We start from the raw sequence: 13,548 nt of genomic DNA, 5'->3' as shown, positions 1-13,548 counted from the left end.
ATAGGGACAAAGTAGGTGATTAAATAGTTAATCCCACTAAGGGATCATAAGTAAAGAAAAAAGTATGGGAGACCCCTGTAAGTTAATGGTTACTCAAGAGAGGAGGTTTGCTTAACCACAAAACCAAGCAGGCTTGTGTAGCAACAAAACCATGCAACAGAAGCATGAGACATGCCCCAAAGCAATAAAACAATGGTAGCATGGGACCCACATCCTGCCCAGTGATCTCAATAAGTTAATGACCCCTAGGACATGCTCTCTGCACACATGAAAAACAATAATTTATGGAAAGGTGACATTTCAAAGTGAAAGGCCCTCATTGTACTGAAACCTGAAATAATTTTTCCATTGCGCCATGACAGTCCTGGCTTGACCATGTAGGGACAAAAAAATCTCCCGTGCCCAACCTGGAGGAGAAGCTGATGACGAAAGTTTGACCTCTACTCAAGAATGAAGAAGAAGGTGGTCTTTTCCTCCTCCCCACTTTTCCTTTGATTATAAAACTGTAGGCCACTAAGTTCTCGGGTGTTGCACTGTCTCACCTGCCCCCTTGTAAGCCTCACAAGTGTCCTATTCTAATAAATCACTTCTTATCTATCACTTTGCCTCTCGCTGAATTCTTTCTGTGCTGAGACGTAAGGAATTGGAGCTCCTCGGAGCCTCCAAAACACCACTGGTTTCATTTGGGGATGGGTGCTCTACTGCAGTTTCATTGACAGTTTTCCTGGCTCTTGAGAAGAGGACTCCAGGTGGGATGGTCTTGACTTTGGATGTGACACCTGTAAACGCCATAGTCATCTCACTACTGCATGAAGGTGGAGCCAACCCACAAAGGAGGGCAGAGAGGAGGGAGACCCACAGAAAAGTGGATTTGAGACCCTCTCCAATAAATGACCCTGATCCCCACCCATCTCCACCTGGACAACTTGCAATGTGAGTTATAAGCAACAGAGGGTGGGGTGGTTACCTGGAGGTGACAGCACCCCAAGTGAGATGGTCAGAATCTCTTCATTAGCAAACTAACTGGGTTCTCCTTGGTTTTGTACATTGCTCTCAGACATGAGTTTGTATCAGAAAGGCTGTTAAGCCATAGATTGTGTGTCCCACCCACAGATTTTCTAATTCAGTCCATCTGGTACCTGAGGATTTGCATTTTGAACAAGTTCTCAAGTGCTGTTTGTGTTGCGTGTTCAGGACCACCCAGCTAGAATCATGGTTTGGGGCCAATGGCTTCAGTTCTTTTCTGTTTAAGTGGATCTGAGCTCACCTGCAGGGCAGGCATGCTTCTTGAAGGGAACACACCTGAGCACCACGTGATTCAAGGTGACTCAGTCTTAAGGCCAAAAGCATCAGGGAATTGTTTCCTTCCCCCACAGTACGCCCTCCCCCAGAACAAAGTTCTCACTGCTGTATGATAAATAAGTTCTTGGAGGACCAGAGCGATCACTGAGCAGGCCATCCAGATTGTGGTTATTTCAAAGTCATTTCGTGTGGCATGAAGAAGGGTCCTGTAGCTGAAGCCAGGCAATTCCTTGCTCTGCTCACTTGGCAAACTGTTCCTGAGAGATCCCAAACACTGGTTGTGGAGGGGAGACTGGAATAATTACAGTGTACTCCAGTATCTCTAAGGAAGGAGCATGCAGAGGAAGGAGATACACCTCCAGAGAAGTCGGTTAGCAGTCTGCAAACCCCTGTTCCTCAGCTATCTCCTTGGACTCAGAAAGGGCAGCGACATTTTTCTCATTTCATGAAACCTCAGGGAAACTGATGCCCTGGGACCTGAGTGCCCTCACTAAGGAAGCGGCGGTGACCTACCCTCACCCCAGACTCTGGCACGACCTCCCCACCAGCCCGGGGCTCAGACACCTGGCGTGCTCGGCATCGCTTAGGGTCGCAGGAGTGATGGTCTTCGCAGACGGCCAGGTCATAGGCAGCGACGAGCTTCAGGGCAACTGTGATGAGAATAAGCCCTGGGGCTCTCCTCCAGCTCACAGCAGATTCCACACCTCGCTGGAGTCTCCAGGTGGCTTCCTGACACCATGACCTGGAAAGCTGATAACCAAATAACAGACCCTGTTTGAAGAGAAACCAAGCCCTCCCCGCGCGGCATTAGCGCGGACTCTACACCAGTCGCTTAAGGACAAATGTCCTCCTTTCCTCCACTGCTCAGAAACCCGAGGGCTTTTTTAGTGTTCCAGTGCATATTCTGGCTCTAGAGTAGAGAGCCAGCATTTTTACCTCAGGTCCATTAATTAGATGCAAAGTGAAATCTTTTGGTTTTTCATTATTCTAGAAAATGAGAAAAATCCCTCTAGCTTTGCAAAACGTTGCCGGACTGAATATTCTTAGAGTTTTCAGCAGTCCTTAAACAATACAATTCATTTTCGAGACATTTTACAGACCTAAACTTACTCACTCCTACAATTTTTTAAGGGTGTGGGCTTAAATGTCATGCAGACAGGCGGGAGGCCCTCATTCCTGGGGTTCCTCGCGCCCTCGCGCTCCTGTGGGTGTGCGGAGGTGGGGTCCGCACGGATGCGACCCCCGAGGACACCCCCTGTGCCCCCGCCCCCCGTGGGGCCCCACGCCTCCAACCCGGATGGATCCTGCAGCATCCCCAGTGGTCACCACTGAGCATCACGGCCCAGCTCCCGCCCACTGCTTTTACATGCGGACGTGGCGCTCTGATTGTTCAAGACAAGCTGAAAACCTGGATTTTTATGCAATATATCTAGATGTTTAAAAGTCCATGTGAGCTAAACTGTAGTTCCCTTGCCAAGACTGAACCTGTAAGAATCTACCTAGTATGTCCTTTCTCGTCTAGTCCCAATACTTCTATTAATACGACCTAAGAGAACACATTTCTTTAAAAAGCAATTTCCAGCAGCTTCTCTCCCCTCCCTTTTTGTGGTTGTGAATTACTATAGCAATTCTTTAAGAGCTGAAAAAGGTGATATTTAGTATTAAAACATCTCCTAGTATCTGTTATCACTTCAATGTGGAAATTAATCTGGGTATGTGTACATTTTTTCTTCCCTTTTGATTTTCTATTGTTAAAAGACAAAGGCCACATCTTCATCTTCTTTTGCTTTCTTAAAGATTTATGTTACACCCTTCTGAAATGCTTGTTGACTTGGCATAATTTGTCGAAGCTATACGAGCGGGATTTACACTTTTAGAGAAATCAAATCAAGTTCAAAAACTCAAACTGCTACATCCTCAGTGGCTTTTGATTTATTGTAACTGCCTTCTTATTGGATCAAACTCTTGATTCCTTGTACATGAAATGAATAAATCTTATTTCCACTTGAAGAAAAAAAGACACATTATGGTCCAATACAAGGGAGGAGGGAGGGGGAGGGGGAGGGAAAACACAGCATGAAAGTTCTCTATCACTTAACAGGTGGGAAAATTACAGGACTGAGGAGGCCAGTGGTTTATCCAACTCACTCTCGGAGGGCTTGTAAAAATAATAGCTAGCTTTTCTTTAATGCTTTACAGTTTTCAAAACATCTTCAGATACATCATCCCATTCACTTCTGAAAACTACAGTAAACACGGGCCACCCTGTGGTCCCATTTTACAGGTAAGGAAATACACCTTAGAGAGGAGGTTATAACTAGGATGCCTGCAGACAGCAAAGCAGCAGAGCTGGAAAGGTGCATCTTCTTACTCTAAAAGCCATCGTGACCTGTCCCACCTGCAGCCACAGAGCAGGCCTGAGCCCATCTCAGGTGGGCTGTTCATACCTGGCCCCATTACCTGTGCTTCGGCAGAGTGGGCCCACCATTTGAGCAGGAGCTCCTTTCCCTGCAGATAACAGAAGCCTCTCTGTAGGGAAGGATTGGGAACTGCAGAATGAAAGCAGGGTCACAAGGCTACTCCACCCCCCAGAACCAGGGAGCCACAGCAATCCACTAAGAACTAATGACATACAATGTGTCCCGTGCCCTCAGAACTGTGGTCATCAAACTGGGTTACATGAGGACACACTCATGCTCAACCAAAGAAAAACTGTAGACCCAGCCATCACACTGTTGCAATGGTGCATTGCCCTTTGGTGTCAGAACTTCTGGGGCCAAATCTAGGGACAAAGTGAGAATGTTTAACAGCTCGTGGGAGAATCCAGAAGCTGAGCCAGGAGAGTCTGTGTGAAAAATAGTGAGGCATTGAGTATGTACTTTATTTCTTCCAGGCTACAAGGGCTGGAAGGGCTGGAAGGCCTGGCGCCCTGTTCATCTACCCATGCTTGGCTAGACCTCCATCCATCTCAGAGTATTCAGAGCTGCCCATGAATATTAATACATGTATGTCAATAGAATTTGAAATCAGCTTCTATTCAAATAGAAATGTGAATAGATTGGAAAAGAATCAATTTTTTTTATGACAGAAAGTCTATTATGACTGATTTGAAATAAGGATGAGTTCTGTCATTCAGAGTATATGACACATCTGAAAAATGAATGAGCTAAATTTTCAGCTCTGAGGCTTGATGGAATACATTTAAAGCAAAGGTACAATAATTATCCCAGAAATTACATCCTTTGCCTCTACTAAACTTATGCTAAAAGTTAGGTGTAAACATAAAATTTTACCAGGAGGTACACAGATTTTCAAAATTATGTTCAGGAATATGTGACCAAAAACATACAGGCCACTGCCTTAAGGATACTTAGGTTTAGTGACACTATAAACCTAGGTGGTGAGGGGACCTTCAAGATGGAGGAATAAGACGTGGAGATCACCTTCCTCCCCACAAATACATCAGAAATACATCTACATGTGGAACAACTCCTACAGAACACCTACTGAACGCTGGCAGAAGACCTCAGACCTCCCAAAAGGCAAGAAACTCCCCACGTACCTGGGTAGGGCAAAAGAAAAAAGAAAAAACAGAGAAAAAAGAATAGGGATGGGACCTGCAGCAGTGGGAGGGAGCTGTGAAGGAGGAAAGGTCTCCACACACTAGGAGCCCCTTCGCGGGCGGAGACTGCGGGTGGCAGAGTGGGGAAGCTTCGGAGCCACGGAGGAGAGCGCAGCCACAGGGGTGCGGAGGGCAAAGCGGAGAGATTCCCGCACAGAGGATCAGTGCCGACCAGCACTCACCAGCCTGAGAGGCTTGTCTGCTCACGCGCCGGGAGGGGCGGGGGCTGGGAGCTGAGGCTCAGGGTTCGGAGGTCGGATCCCAGGGAGAGGATTGGGGTTGGTGGCATGAACACAGCCTGAAGGGGCTAGTGCACCACAGCTAGCCGGGAGGGAGTCCGGGAAAGGCTGGAGCTGCCGAAGAGGCAAGAGACCATTGTTTCGGGGTGTGCAAGGAGAGGGCATTCAGAGCACCACCTAAAGGAGCTCCAGAGACAGGCGCGAGCCGCGGCTATCAGCTCGGACCCCAGAGACGGGCATGAGATGCTAAGGCTGCTGCTGCCGCCACCAAGAAGCCTGTGTGCGACCACAGGTCACTGTCCACACCTCCCCTCCCAGGAGCCTGTGCAGCCCGCCACAGCCAGGGACCTGTGATCCAGCGACAGCTTCCCTGGGAGAACACACGGTGCACCTCAGGCTGTTGCAATGTCATGTTGGCCTCTGCCACCGCAGGCTCACACCGCATTCCAATTATGACTACCGTACCCCTCCCTCTCCCCGACCTGAGAGAGCAAGAGAGCCCTAATCAGCTGCTGCTTTAACACCCTCCTGTCTGAGTGAGGAACAGATGCCTAAGGGTGACCTACATGCAGAGGTGGGACAAAACCAAAACTGAACCCCAGGAGCTGTGTGAACAAACAAAAGAAAGGGAAATTTTTCCATGCAGCCTCAGGAACAGTGGATTAAATCCCCACAATCAACTTGACGTACTCTGCATCTGTGGAATACCTGAATAGACAATGAATGTTCCCAAAATTGAGGTGGTGGACTTTGGGAGCAACTGTAGACTTGGGGTTTGTTGTCTGCGACTGATTTGTTTCTGAATTTTATGTTTACCTGGGTTTAGATTTTAGTGCTTGTTATCATTGGTGGATTTGTTTATTGGTTTGGTTGCTCTCTTCTTTTCCATTTATTTATTTTTTTAATTTTATTATTTTTTATTTTATTTTATTTTATTTTTTTTTTCACACACACACACTGTATTTTATTTTTACAAGAGATAAATAGACTGACACCAAGCATTGTACATGGATGACCACAACAAAAGCAACAATGATTGCAATTACCAAACATGAAACACACTCATACTATGTCATAATATTGACATTCAGTCCAGTAATCTTCCACTGTAACAGCTCCTTTACTTTGCAGTGAAAATTGATTTGTATATTCTTTGCCTCTGAGTCCTTGTGGGATTTTTTTTTTTTTTAATTCAGACAGAAAGTCACAAAAATTATACTCATCCTCATCAGTTCACTCAGTCCCATGTAATTAATTGTTTTTTTTCATCTTGATCTTTTGTTAGCACTTTTATGAGTTCATCAGTTTTTCATCAGAGTTCTGAAAATGCTTATTCATTCAGTTCAGCAGTACAGTCAGTTACCAGAAACCTGTACTTGTCAGAGTCTTTTCCATGAATTTCTTGAAGATGAAACCCTTTTATAGGAACATATTTGCAAAATCATCAGAGTACACCCAGAACTGTCTGTAAATGACAAAAGACTTAAAAATGACCACGGTAAAAGATTTGATGAAAGTTCATAATAATGCAGTTGACAAGAAAATTAGTTATTTCTGAGATATACATTTTAAAGTAATAACTAGGATTATTACTTATAACATTATACCAGAACATATAAGATTTTTAGAAATTTCATGTAATGTCTGAAACATTTATATTAACATATTTCCATACATATTTCCATACAAATATAAGATTTTTAGAAATTTCATGTAATGTCTGAAACATTTATATTAACATATTTCCATACATATTTCCATACAAATACAAATATAAGATTTTTAGGAATTTCATGTAATGTCTGAAATATTTATATTAACATATTTCCATACAAATAACCCAATGAAAGTTTAGTATTAGTTGTTTTGTTTGTTTTTTTATACTGCAGGTTCTTATTAGGCATCAATTTTATACATATCAGTGTATACATGTCAATCCCAATCGCCCAATTCAGCACACCACCATCCCCACCTCACCGCAGTTTTCCCCCCTTGGTGTCCATATGTCCATTCTCTACATCTGTGTCTCAACTTCTGCCCTGCAAACTGGCTCATCTGTACCATTTTTCTAGGTTCCACATACATGCATTAATATATGATATTTGTTTTTCTCTTTCTGACTTACTTCACTCTGTATGACAGTCTCTAGATCCATCCACGTCTCAACAAATGACTCAATTTCGTTCCTTTTTATGGCTGAGTAATATTCCATTGTATATATGTACCACAACTTCTTTATCCATTCGTCTGTTGATGGGCATTTAGGTTGCTTCCATGACCTGGCTATTGTAAATAGTGCTGCAATGAACATTCGGGTGCATGTGTCTTTTTGAATTACGGTTTTCTCTGGGTATATGCCCAGTAGTGGGATTGCTGGGTCATATGGTAATTCTATTTTTAGTTTTTTAAGGAACCTCCATATTGTTCTCCAGAGTGGCTGTATCAATTTACATTCCCACCAACAGTGCAAGAGGGTTCCCTTTTCTCCACACCCTCTCCAGCATTTGTTGTTTGTAGATTTTCTGATGATGCCCATTCTAACAGGAGTGAGGTGATACCTCATTGTAGTTTTGATTTGCATTTCTCTAATAATTAGTGATGTTGAGCATCTTTTCATGTGCTTCGTGGCCGTCTGTATGTCTTCTTTGGAGAAATGTCTATTTAGGTCTTCTGCCCATTTTTGGATTGGGGTGTTTGTTTCTTTGATATTGAGCTGAATGAGCTGTTTATATATTTTGGAGATTAATCCTTTGTCCGTTGATTCATTTGCAAATATTTTCTCCCATTCTGAGGGTTGTCTTTTGGTCTTGTTTATGGTTTCCTTTGCTGTGCAAAAGCTTTGAAGTTTCATTAGGTCCCACTTGTTTATTTTTGTTTTTATTTCCATTACTCTAGGAGGTGGATCAAAAAAGATCTTGCTCTGATTTATGTCAAAGAGTGTTCTTCCTATGTTTTCTTCTAAGAGTTTTATAGAGTCCAGTCTTATATTTAGGTCTCTAATCCATTTTGAGTTTATTTTTGTGTATGGTGTTAGGGAGTATTCTAATTTCATTCTTTTACATGTAGCTGTCCAGTTTTCCCAGCACCACTTATTGAAGAGACTGTCTTTTCTCCATTGTATATCATTGCCTCCTTTGTCATAGATTAGTTGACCATAGGTGCGTGGGTTAATCTCTGGGCTTTCTATCTTGTTCCATTGATCTATGTTTCTGTTTTTGTGCCAGTACCATATTGTCTTGATTACTGTAGCTTTGTAGTATAGTCTGAAGTCAGGGAGTCTGATTCCTCCAGCTCCATTTTTTTGCCTCAAGACTGCTTTGGCTATTCGGGGTCTTTTGTGTCTCCATACAAATTTTAAGATGATTTGTTCTAGCTCCGTAAAAAATGCCATTGGTAATTTGATAGGGATTGCATTGAATCTGTAGATTGCTTTGGGTAGTATACTCATTTTCACAATGTTGATTCTTCCAATCCAAGAACATGGTATATCTCTCCATCTGTTGGTATCATCTTTAATTTCTTTCATCAGTGTCTTATAGTTTTCTGCATACAGGTCTTTTGTCTCCCTAGGTAGGTTTATTCCTAGGTATTTTATTCTTTTTGTTGCAATGGTAAATGGGAGTGTTTCCTTAATTTCTCTTTCAGATTTTTCATCATTAGTGTATAGGAATGCAAGAGATTTCTGTGCATTAATTTTGTATCCTGCAACTTTACCATATTCATTAATTAGCTCTAGCAGTTTTCTGGTGGCAGTTTTAGGATTCTCTATGTATAGTATCATGTCATCCGCAAACAGTGACAGTTTTACTTCCTCTTTTCCAATTTGTATTCCTTTTATTTCTTTTTCTTCTCTGATTGCCGTGGCTAGGACTTCCAGAACTATGTTGAATAATAGTGGTGAGAGTGGACATCCTTGTCTCGTTCCTGATCTTAGAGGAAATGCTTTCAGTTTTTCACCATTGAGAATGATGTTTGCTGTGGGTTTGTCATATATGGCCTTTATTATGTTGAGGTAGGTTCCCTCTATGCCCACTTTCTGGAGAGTTTTTATCATAAATGGGTGTTGAATTTTGTCAAAAGCTTTTTCTGCATCTATTGAGATGATCATATGGTTTTTATTCTTCAGTTTGTTAATATGGTGTATCACATTGATTGATTTGCGTATATTGAAGAATCCTTGCATCCCTGGGATAAATCCCACTTGATCGTGGTGTATGATCCTTTTAATGTGTTGTTGGATTCTGTTTGCTAGTATTTTGTTGAGGATTTTTGCATCTATATTCATCAGTGATATTGGTCTGTAATTTTCTTTTTTGGTAGTGTCTTTGTCTGGTTTTGGTATCAGGGTGATGGTGGCCTCATAGAATGAGTTTGGGAGTGTTCCTTCCTCTGCAATTTTTTGGAAGAGTTTGAGAAGGATGGGTGTTAGCTCTTCTCTAAATGTTTGATAGAATTCACCTGTGAAGCCATCTGGTCCTGGACTTTTGTTTGTTGGAAGATTTTTAATCACAGTTTCAATTTCATTACTTGTGATTGGTCTGTTCATGTTTTCTGTTTCTTCCTGATTCAGTCTTGGAAGGTTATACCTTTCTAAGAATTTGTCCATTTCTTCCAGGTTGTCCATTTTATTGGCATAAAGTTGCTTGTAGTAGTCTCTTAGGATGCTTTGTATTTCTGCAGTGTCTGTTGTAACTTCTCCTTTTTCATTTCTGATTTTATTGATTTGAGTCCTCTCCCTCTTTTTCTTGATGAGTCTGGCTAATGGCTTATCAATTTTGTTTATCTTCTCAAAGAACCAACTTTTAGTTTTATTGATCTTTGCTATTGTTTTCTTTGTTTCTATCTCATTTATTTCTGCTCTGATCTTTATGATTTCTTTCCTTCTGCTAACTTTGGGTTTTGTTTGTTCTTCTTTCTCTAGTTTCTTTAGGTGTAAGGTTAGATTGTTTACTTGAGATTTTTCTTGTTTCTTTAGGTAGGCTTGTATAGCTATAAACCTCCCTCTTAGAACCGCTTTTGCTGCATCCCATAGGTTTTGGGTCGTCGTGTTTTCATTGTCATTTGTCTCTAGGTATTTTTTTATTTCCTCTTTGATTTCTTCAGTGATCTTTTGGTTATTTAGTAACGTATTGTTTAGCCTCCATGTGTTTGTCTTTTTTACGTTTTTTTCCCTGTAATTCATTTCTAATCTCATAGCGTTGTGGTCAGAAAAGATGCTTGGTATGATTTCAATTTTCTTAAATTTACTGAGGCTTGATTTGTGACCCAAGATGTGATCTATCCTGGAGAATGTTCCGTGCGCACTTGAGAAGAATGTGTAATCTGCTGTTTTTGGATGGAATGTCCTATATATATCAATTAAATCTATCTGGTCTATTGTGTCATTTAAAGCTTCTGTTTCCTTATTTATTTTCATTTTGGATGATCTGTCCATTGGTGTAAGTGAAGTGTTAAAGTCCCCCACTATTATTGTGTTACTGTCGATTTCCTCTTTTATAGCTGTTAGCAGTTGCCTTATGTATTGAGGTGCTCCTATGTTGGGTGCATATATATTTATAATTGTTATATCTTCTTCTTGGATTGATCCCTGGATCATTATGTAGTGTCCTTCCTTGTCTCTTGTAACATTCTTTATTTTAAAGTCTATTTTATCTGATATGAGTATAGCTACTCCAGCTTTCTTTTGATTTCCATTTGCATGGAATATCTTTTTCCATCCCCTAACTTTCAGTCTGTATGTGTCCCTAGGTCTAAAGTGGGTCTCTTGTAGACAGCATATATATGGGTCCTGTTTTTGTATCCATTCAGCCAGTCTATGTCTTTTGGTTGGGGCGTTTAATCCATTCACGTTTAAGGTAATTATCGATATGTATGTTCCTATGACCATTTTCTTAATTGTTTTGGGTTTGTTTTTGTAGGTCCTTTTCTTCTCTTGTGTTTCCCACTTAGAGAAGTTCCTTTAGCATTTGTTGTAGAGCTGGTTTGGTGGTGCTGAATTCTCTTAGCTTTTGCTTGTCTGTAAAGCTTTTGATTTCTCCATCAAATCTAAATGAGATCCTTGCCGGGTAGAGTAATCTTGGTTGTAGGTTCTTCCCTTTCATCACTTTAAGTATATCATGCCACTCCCTTCTGGCTTGCAGAGTTTCTGCTGAGAAATCAGCTGTTAACCTTATGGGAGTTCCCTTGTATGTTATTTGTCGTTTTTCCCTTGCTGCTTTCAATAATTTTTCTTTGTCTTTAATTTTTGCCACTTTGATTACTATGTGTCTCGGCGTGTTTCTCCTTGGGTTTATTCTGTATGGGACTCTCTGCGCTTCCTGGACTTGGGTGGCTATCTCCTTTCCCATGTTAGGGAAGTTTTCGACTATAATCTCTTCAAATATTTTCTCTGGTCCTTTCTCTCTCTCTTCTCCTTCTGGGACCCCTATAATGCGAATGTTGTTGCGTTTAATGTTGTCCCAGAGGTCTCGTAGGCTGTCTTCATTTCTTTTCATTCTTTTTTCTTTAGTCTGTTCCGCAGCAGTGAATTCCACCATTCTGTCTTCCAGGTCACTTATCCGTTCTTCTGCCTCAGTTATTCTGCTATTGATTCCTTCTAGTGTAGTTTTCATTTCAGTTATTGTATTGGTCATCTCTGTTTGTTTGTTCTTTAATTCTTCTAGGTCTTTGTTAATCATTTCTTGCATCTTCTCAATCTTTGCCTCCATTCTTATTCCGAGGTCCTGGATCATCTTCACTATCATTATTCTGAATTCTTTCTCTGGAAGGTTGCCTATCTCCACTTCATTTAGTTGTTTTTCTGGGGTTTTTTCTTGTTCCTTCATCTGGTATATAGCCCTCTGCCTTTTCATCTTCTCTATCTTTCTGTAACTGTGGTTTTTGGTCCGCAGGCTGCAGGATTGTAGTTTTTCTTGCTTCTGCTGTCTGCCCTCTGGTGGTTGAGGCTATCTAAGAGGCTTGATGGTAGGCTCTGGTGGTGGGTAGAGCTGACTGTTGCTGTGGCGGTCAGAGCTCAGTAAAACCTTAATCCTATTTTATTATTATTATTATTTTGTGTGTGTGTGAACTTTTTATTGACACACAACATACAAGCAAAAGGTGCACAAACTTGAGTGAAGAGCTTGACAGTTTTATACAAATTGAACTCACTATGTTACTACCAGCACTCTAAAACACCTCCTCTTTCCCACTTTCATTCACAAGTCCTTCATAGGTAACTACGATCTTAAACGCTAACAACAAAGATTGGCTTTGCCTATTTCTTTTTTTTTTTAATATTAATTATTTTTTTATACAGCAGGTTCCTATTAGTCATCCATTTCATACACATCAGTGTATACATGTCAATCCCAATCTCCCAATTCATCACACCATCACCCCACCACCCTGCCGCTTTCCCCCCTTGGTGTCCATACGTTTGTTCTCTACATCAGTGTCTCAACTTCTGCCCTGCAAACCGGTTCATCTGTACCATTTTTCTAGGTTCCACATATATGCGTTAATATACGATATTTGCTTTTCTCTTACTGACTTACTTCACTCTGTATGACAGTCTCTAGATCCATCCACGTCTCAACAAATGACCCAATTTCGTTGTTTTTTATGGCTGAGTAATATTCCATTGTATATATGTACCACATTTTCTTTATCCATTCGTCTGTCGATGGGCATTTAGGTTGCTTCGCTGACCTGGCTATTGTAAATAGAGCTGCAATGAACATTGGGGTGCATGTGTCTTCTTGAATTATGGTTTTCTCTGCGTATATGCCCAGTAGTGGGATTGCTGAATCATATGGTAATTCTATTTTTAGTTTTTTAAGGAACCTTCAAAGTGTTCTCCATAGTGGCTGTATCAATTTACATTCCCACCAACAGTTCACAAGGTTTCCCTTTTCTCCACACCCTCTCCAGCATTTGTTATTTGTAGATTTTCTGTTGATGCCCATTCTAAGTGGTCTGAGGGGATAGCTCATAGTAGTTTTGATTTGCATTTCTCTAATAATTAGTGATGTTGAGCAGCTTTTCATGTGCTTCTTGGCCATGTGTATGTCTTCTTCGGAGAAATGTCTATTTAGATCTTCTGCCCATTTTTGGATTGGGTTTTTTTTTTTTTTTTTGATATTGAGCTGCATGAACTATTTATATCTTTTGGAGATTAATCCTTTGTCCGTTAATTCGTTTGCAAATATTTTCTCCTATTCTGAGGGTTGTCTTTTCGTCTTGTTTATGGTTTTCTTTGCTGTGCAAAAGCTTTGAAGTTTCATTAGGTCCCACTTGTTTATTTTTGTTTTTATTTCCATTACTCTAGAAGGTGGATCAAAAAAGATCTTGCTGTGATTTATGTCAAAGAGTGTTCTTCCTATGTTTTCCTCTAAGAGTTTTATA

At 41.1% G+C, this 13,548-nt stretch overlaps 1 protein-coding gene across 1 annotated transcript in view; it reads right to left on the bottom strand.

The window, feature by feature from the left end:
• Window positions 1-2,615, bottom strand: part of ABCA13 (ATP binding cassette subfamily A member 13) — a gene marked incomplete at its 5' end in the record, with an annotated part of 329,842 nt that extends 327,227 nt beyond the window's left edge. Inside the window, 4 exon segments of the mRNA XM_082473913.1 lie at window positions 661-729; window positions 732-779; window positions 1,816-1,952; window positions 2,417-2,615. Of these exon segments, the coding sequence (XP_082330039.1) occupies window positions 661-729; window positions 732-779; window positions 1,816-1,952; window positions 2,417-2,615 (453 nt within the window).
• Between the last annotated feature and the right edge of the window lie 10,933 nt (window positions 2,616-13,548).

Source organism: Balaenoptera physalus (genome assembly GCF_965194825.1).
Source record: "Balaenoptera physalus genome assembly, chromosome: 8".
In the NCBI taxonomy this organism is placed as follows: Eukaryota; Metazoa; Chordata; class Mammalia; order Artiodactyla; family Balaenopteridae; genus Balaenoptera; species Balaenoptera physalus.
Note: the sequence above shows the minus strand (reverse complement) of the source record. Positions and strands in the feature narration are given on the sequence as shown.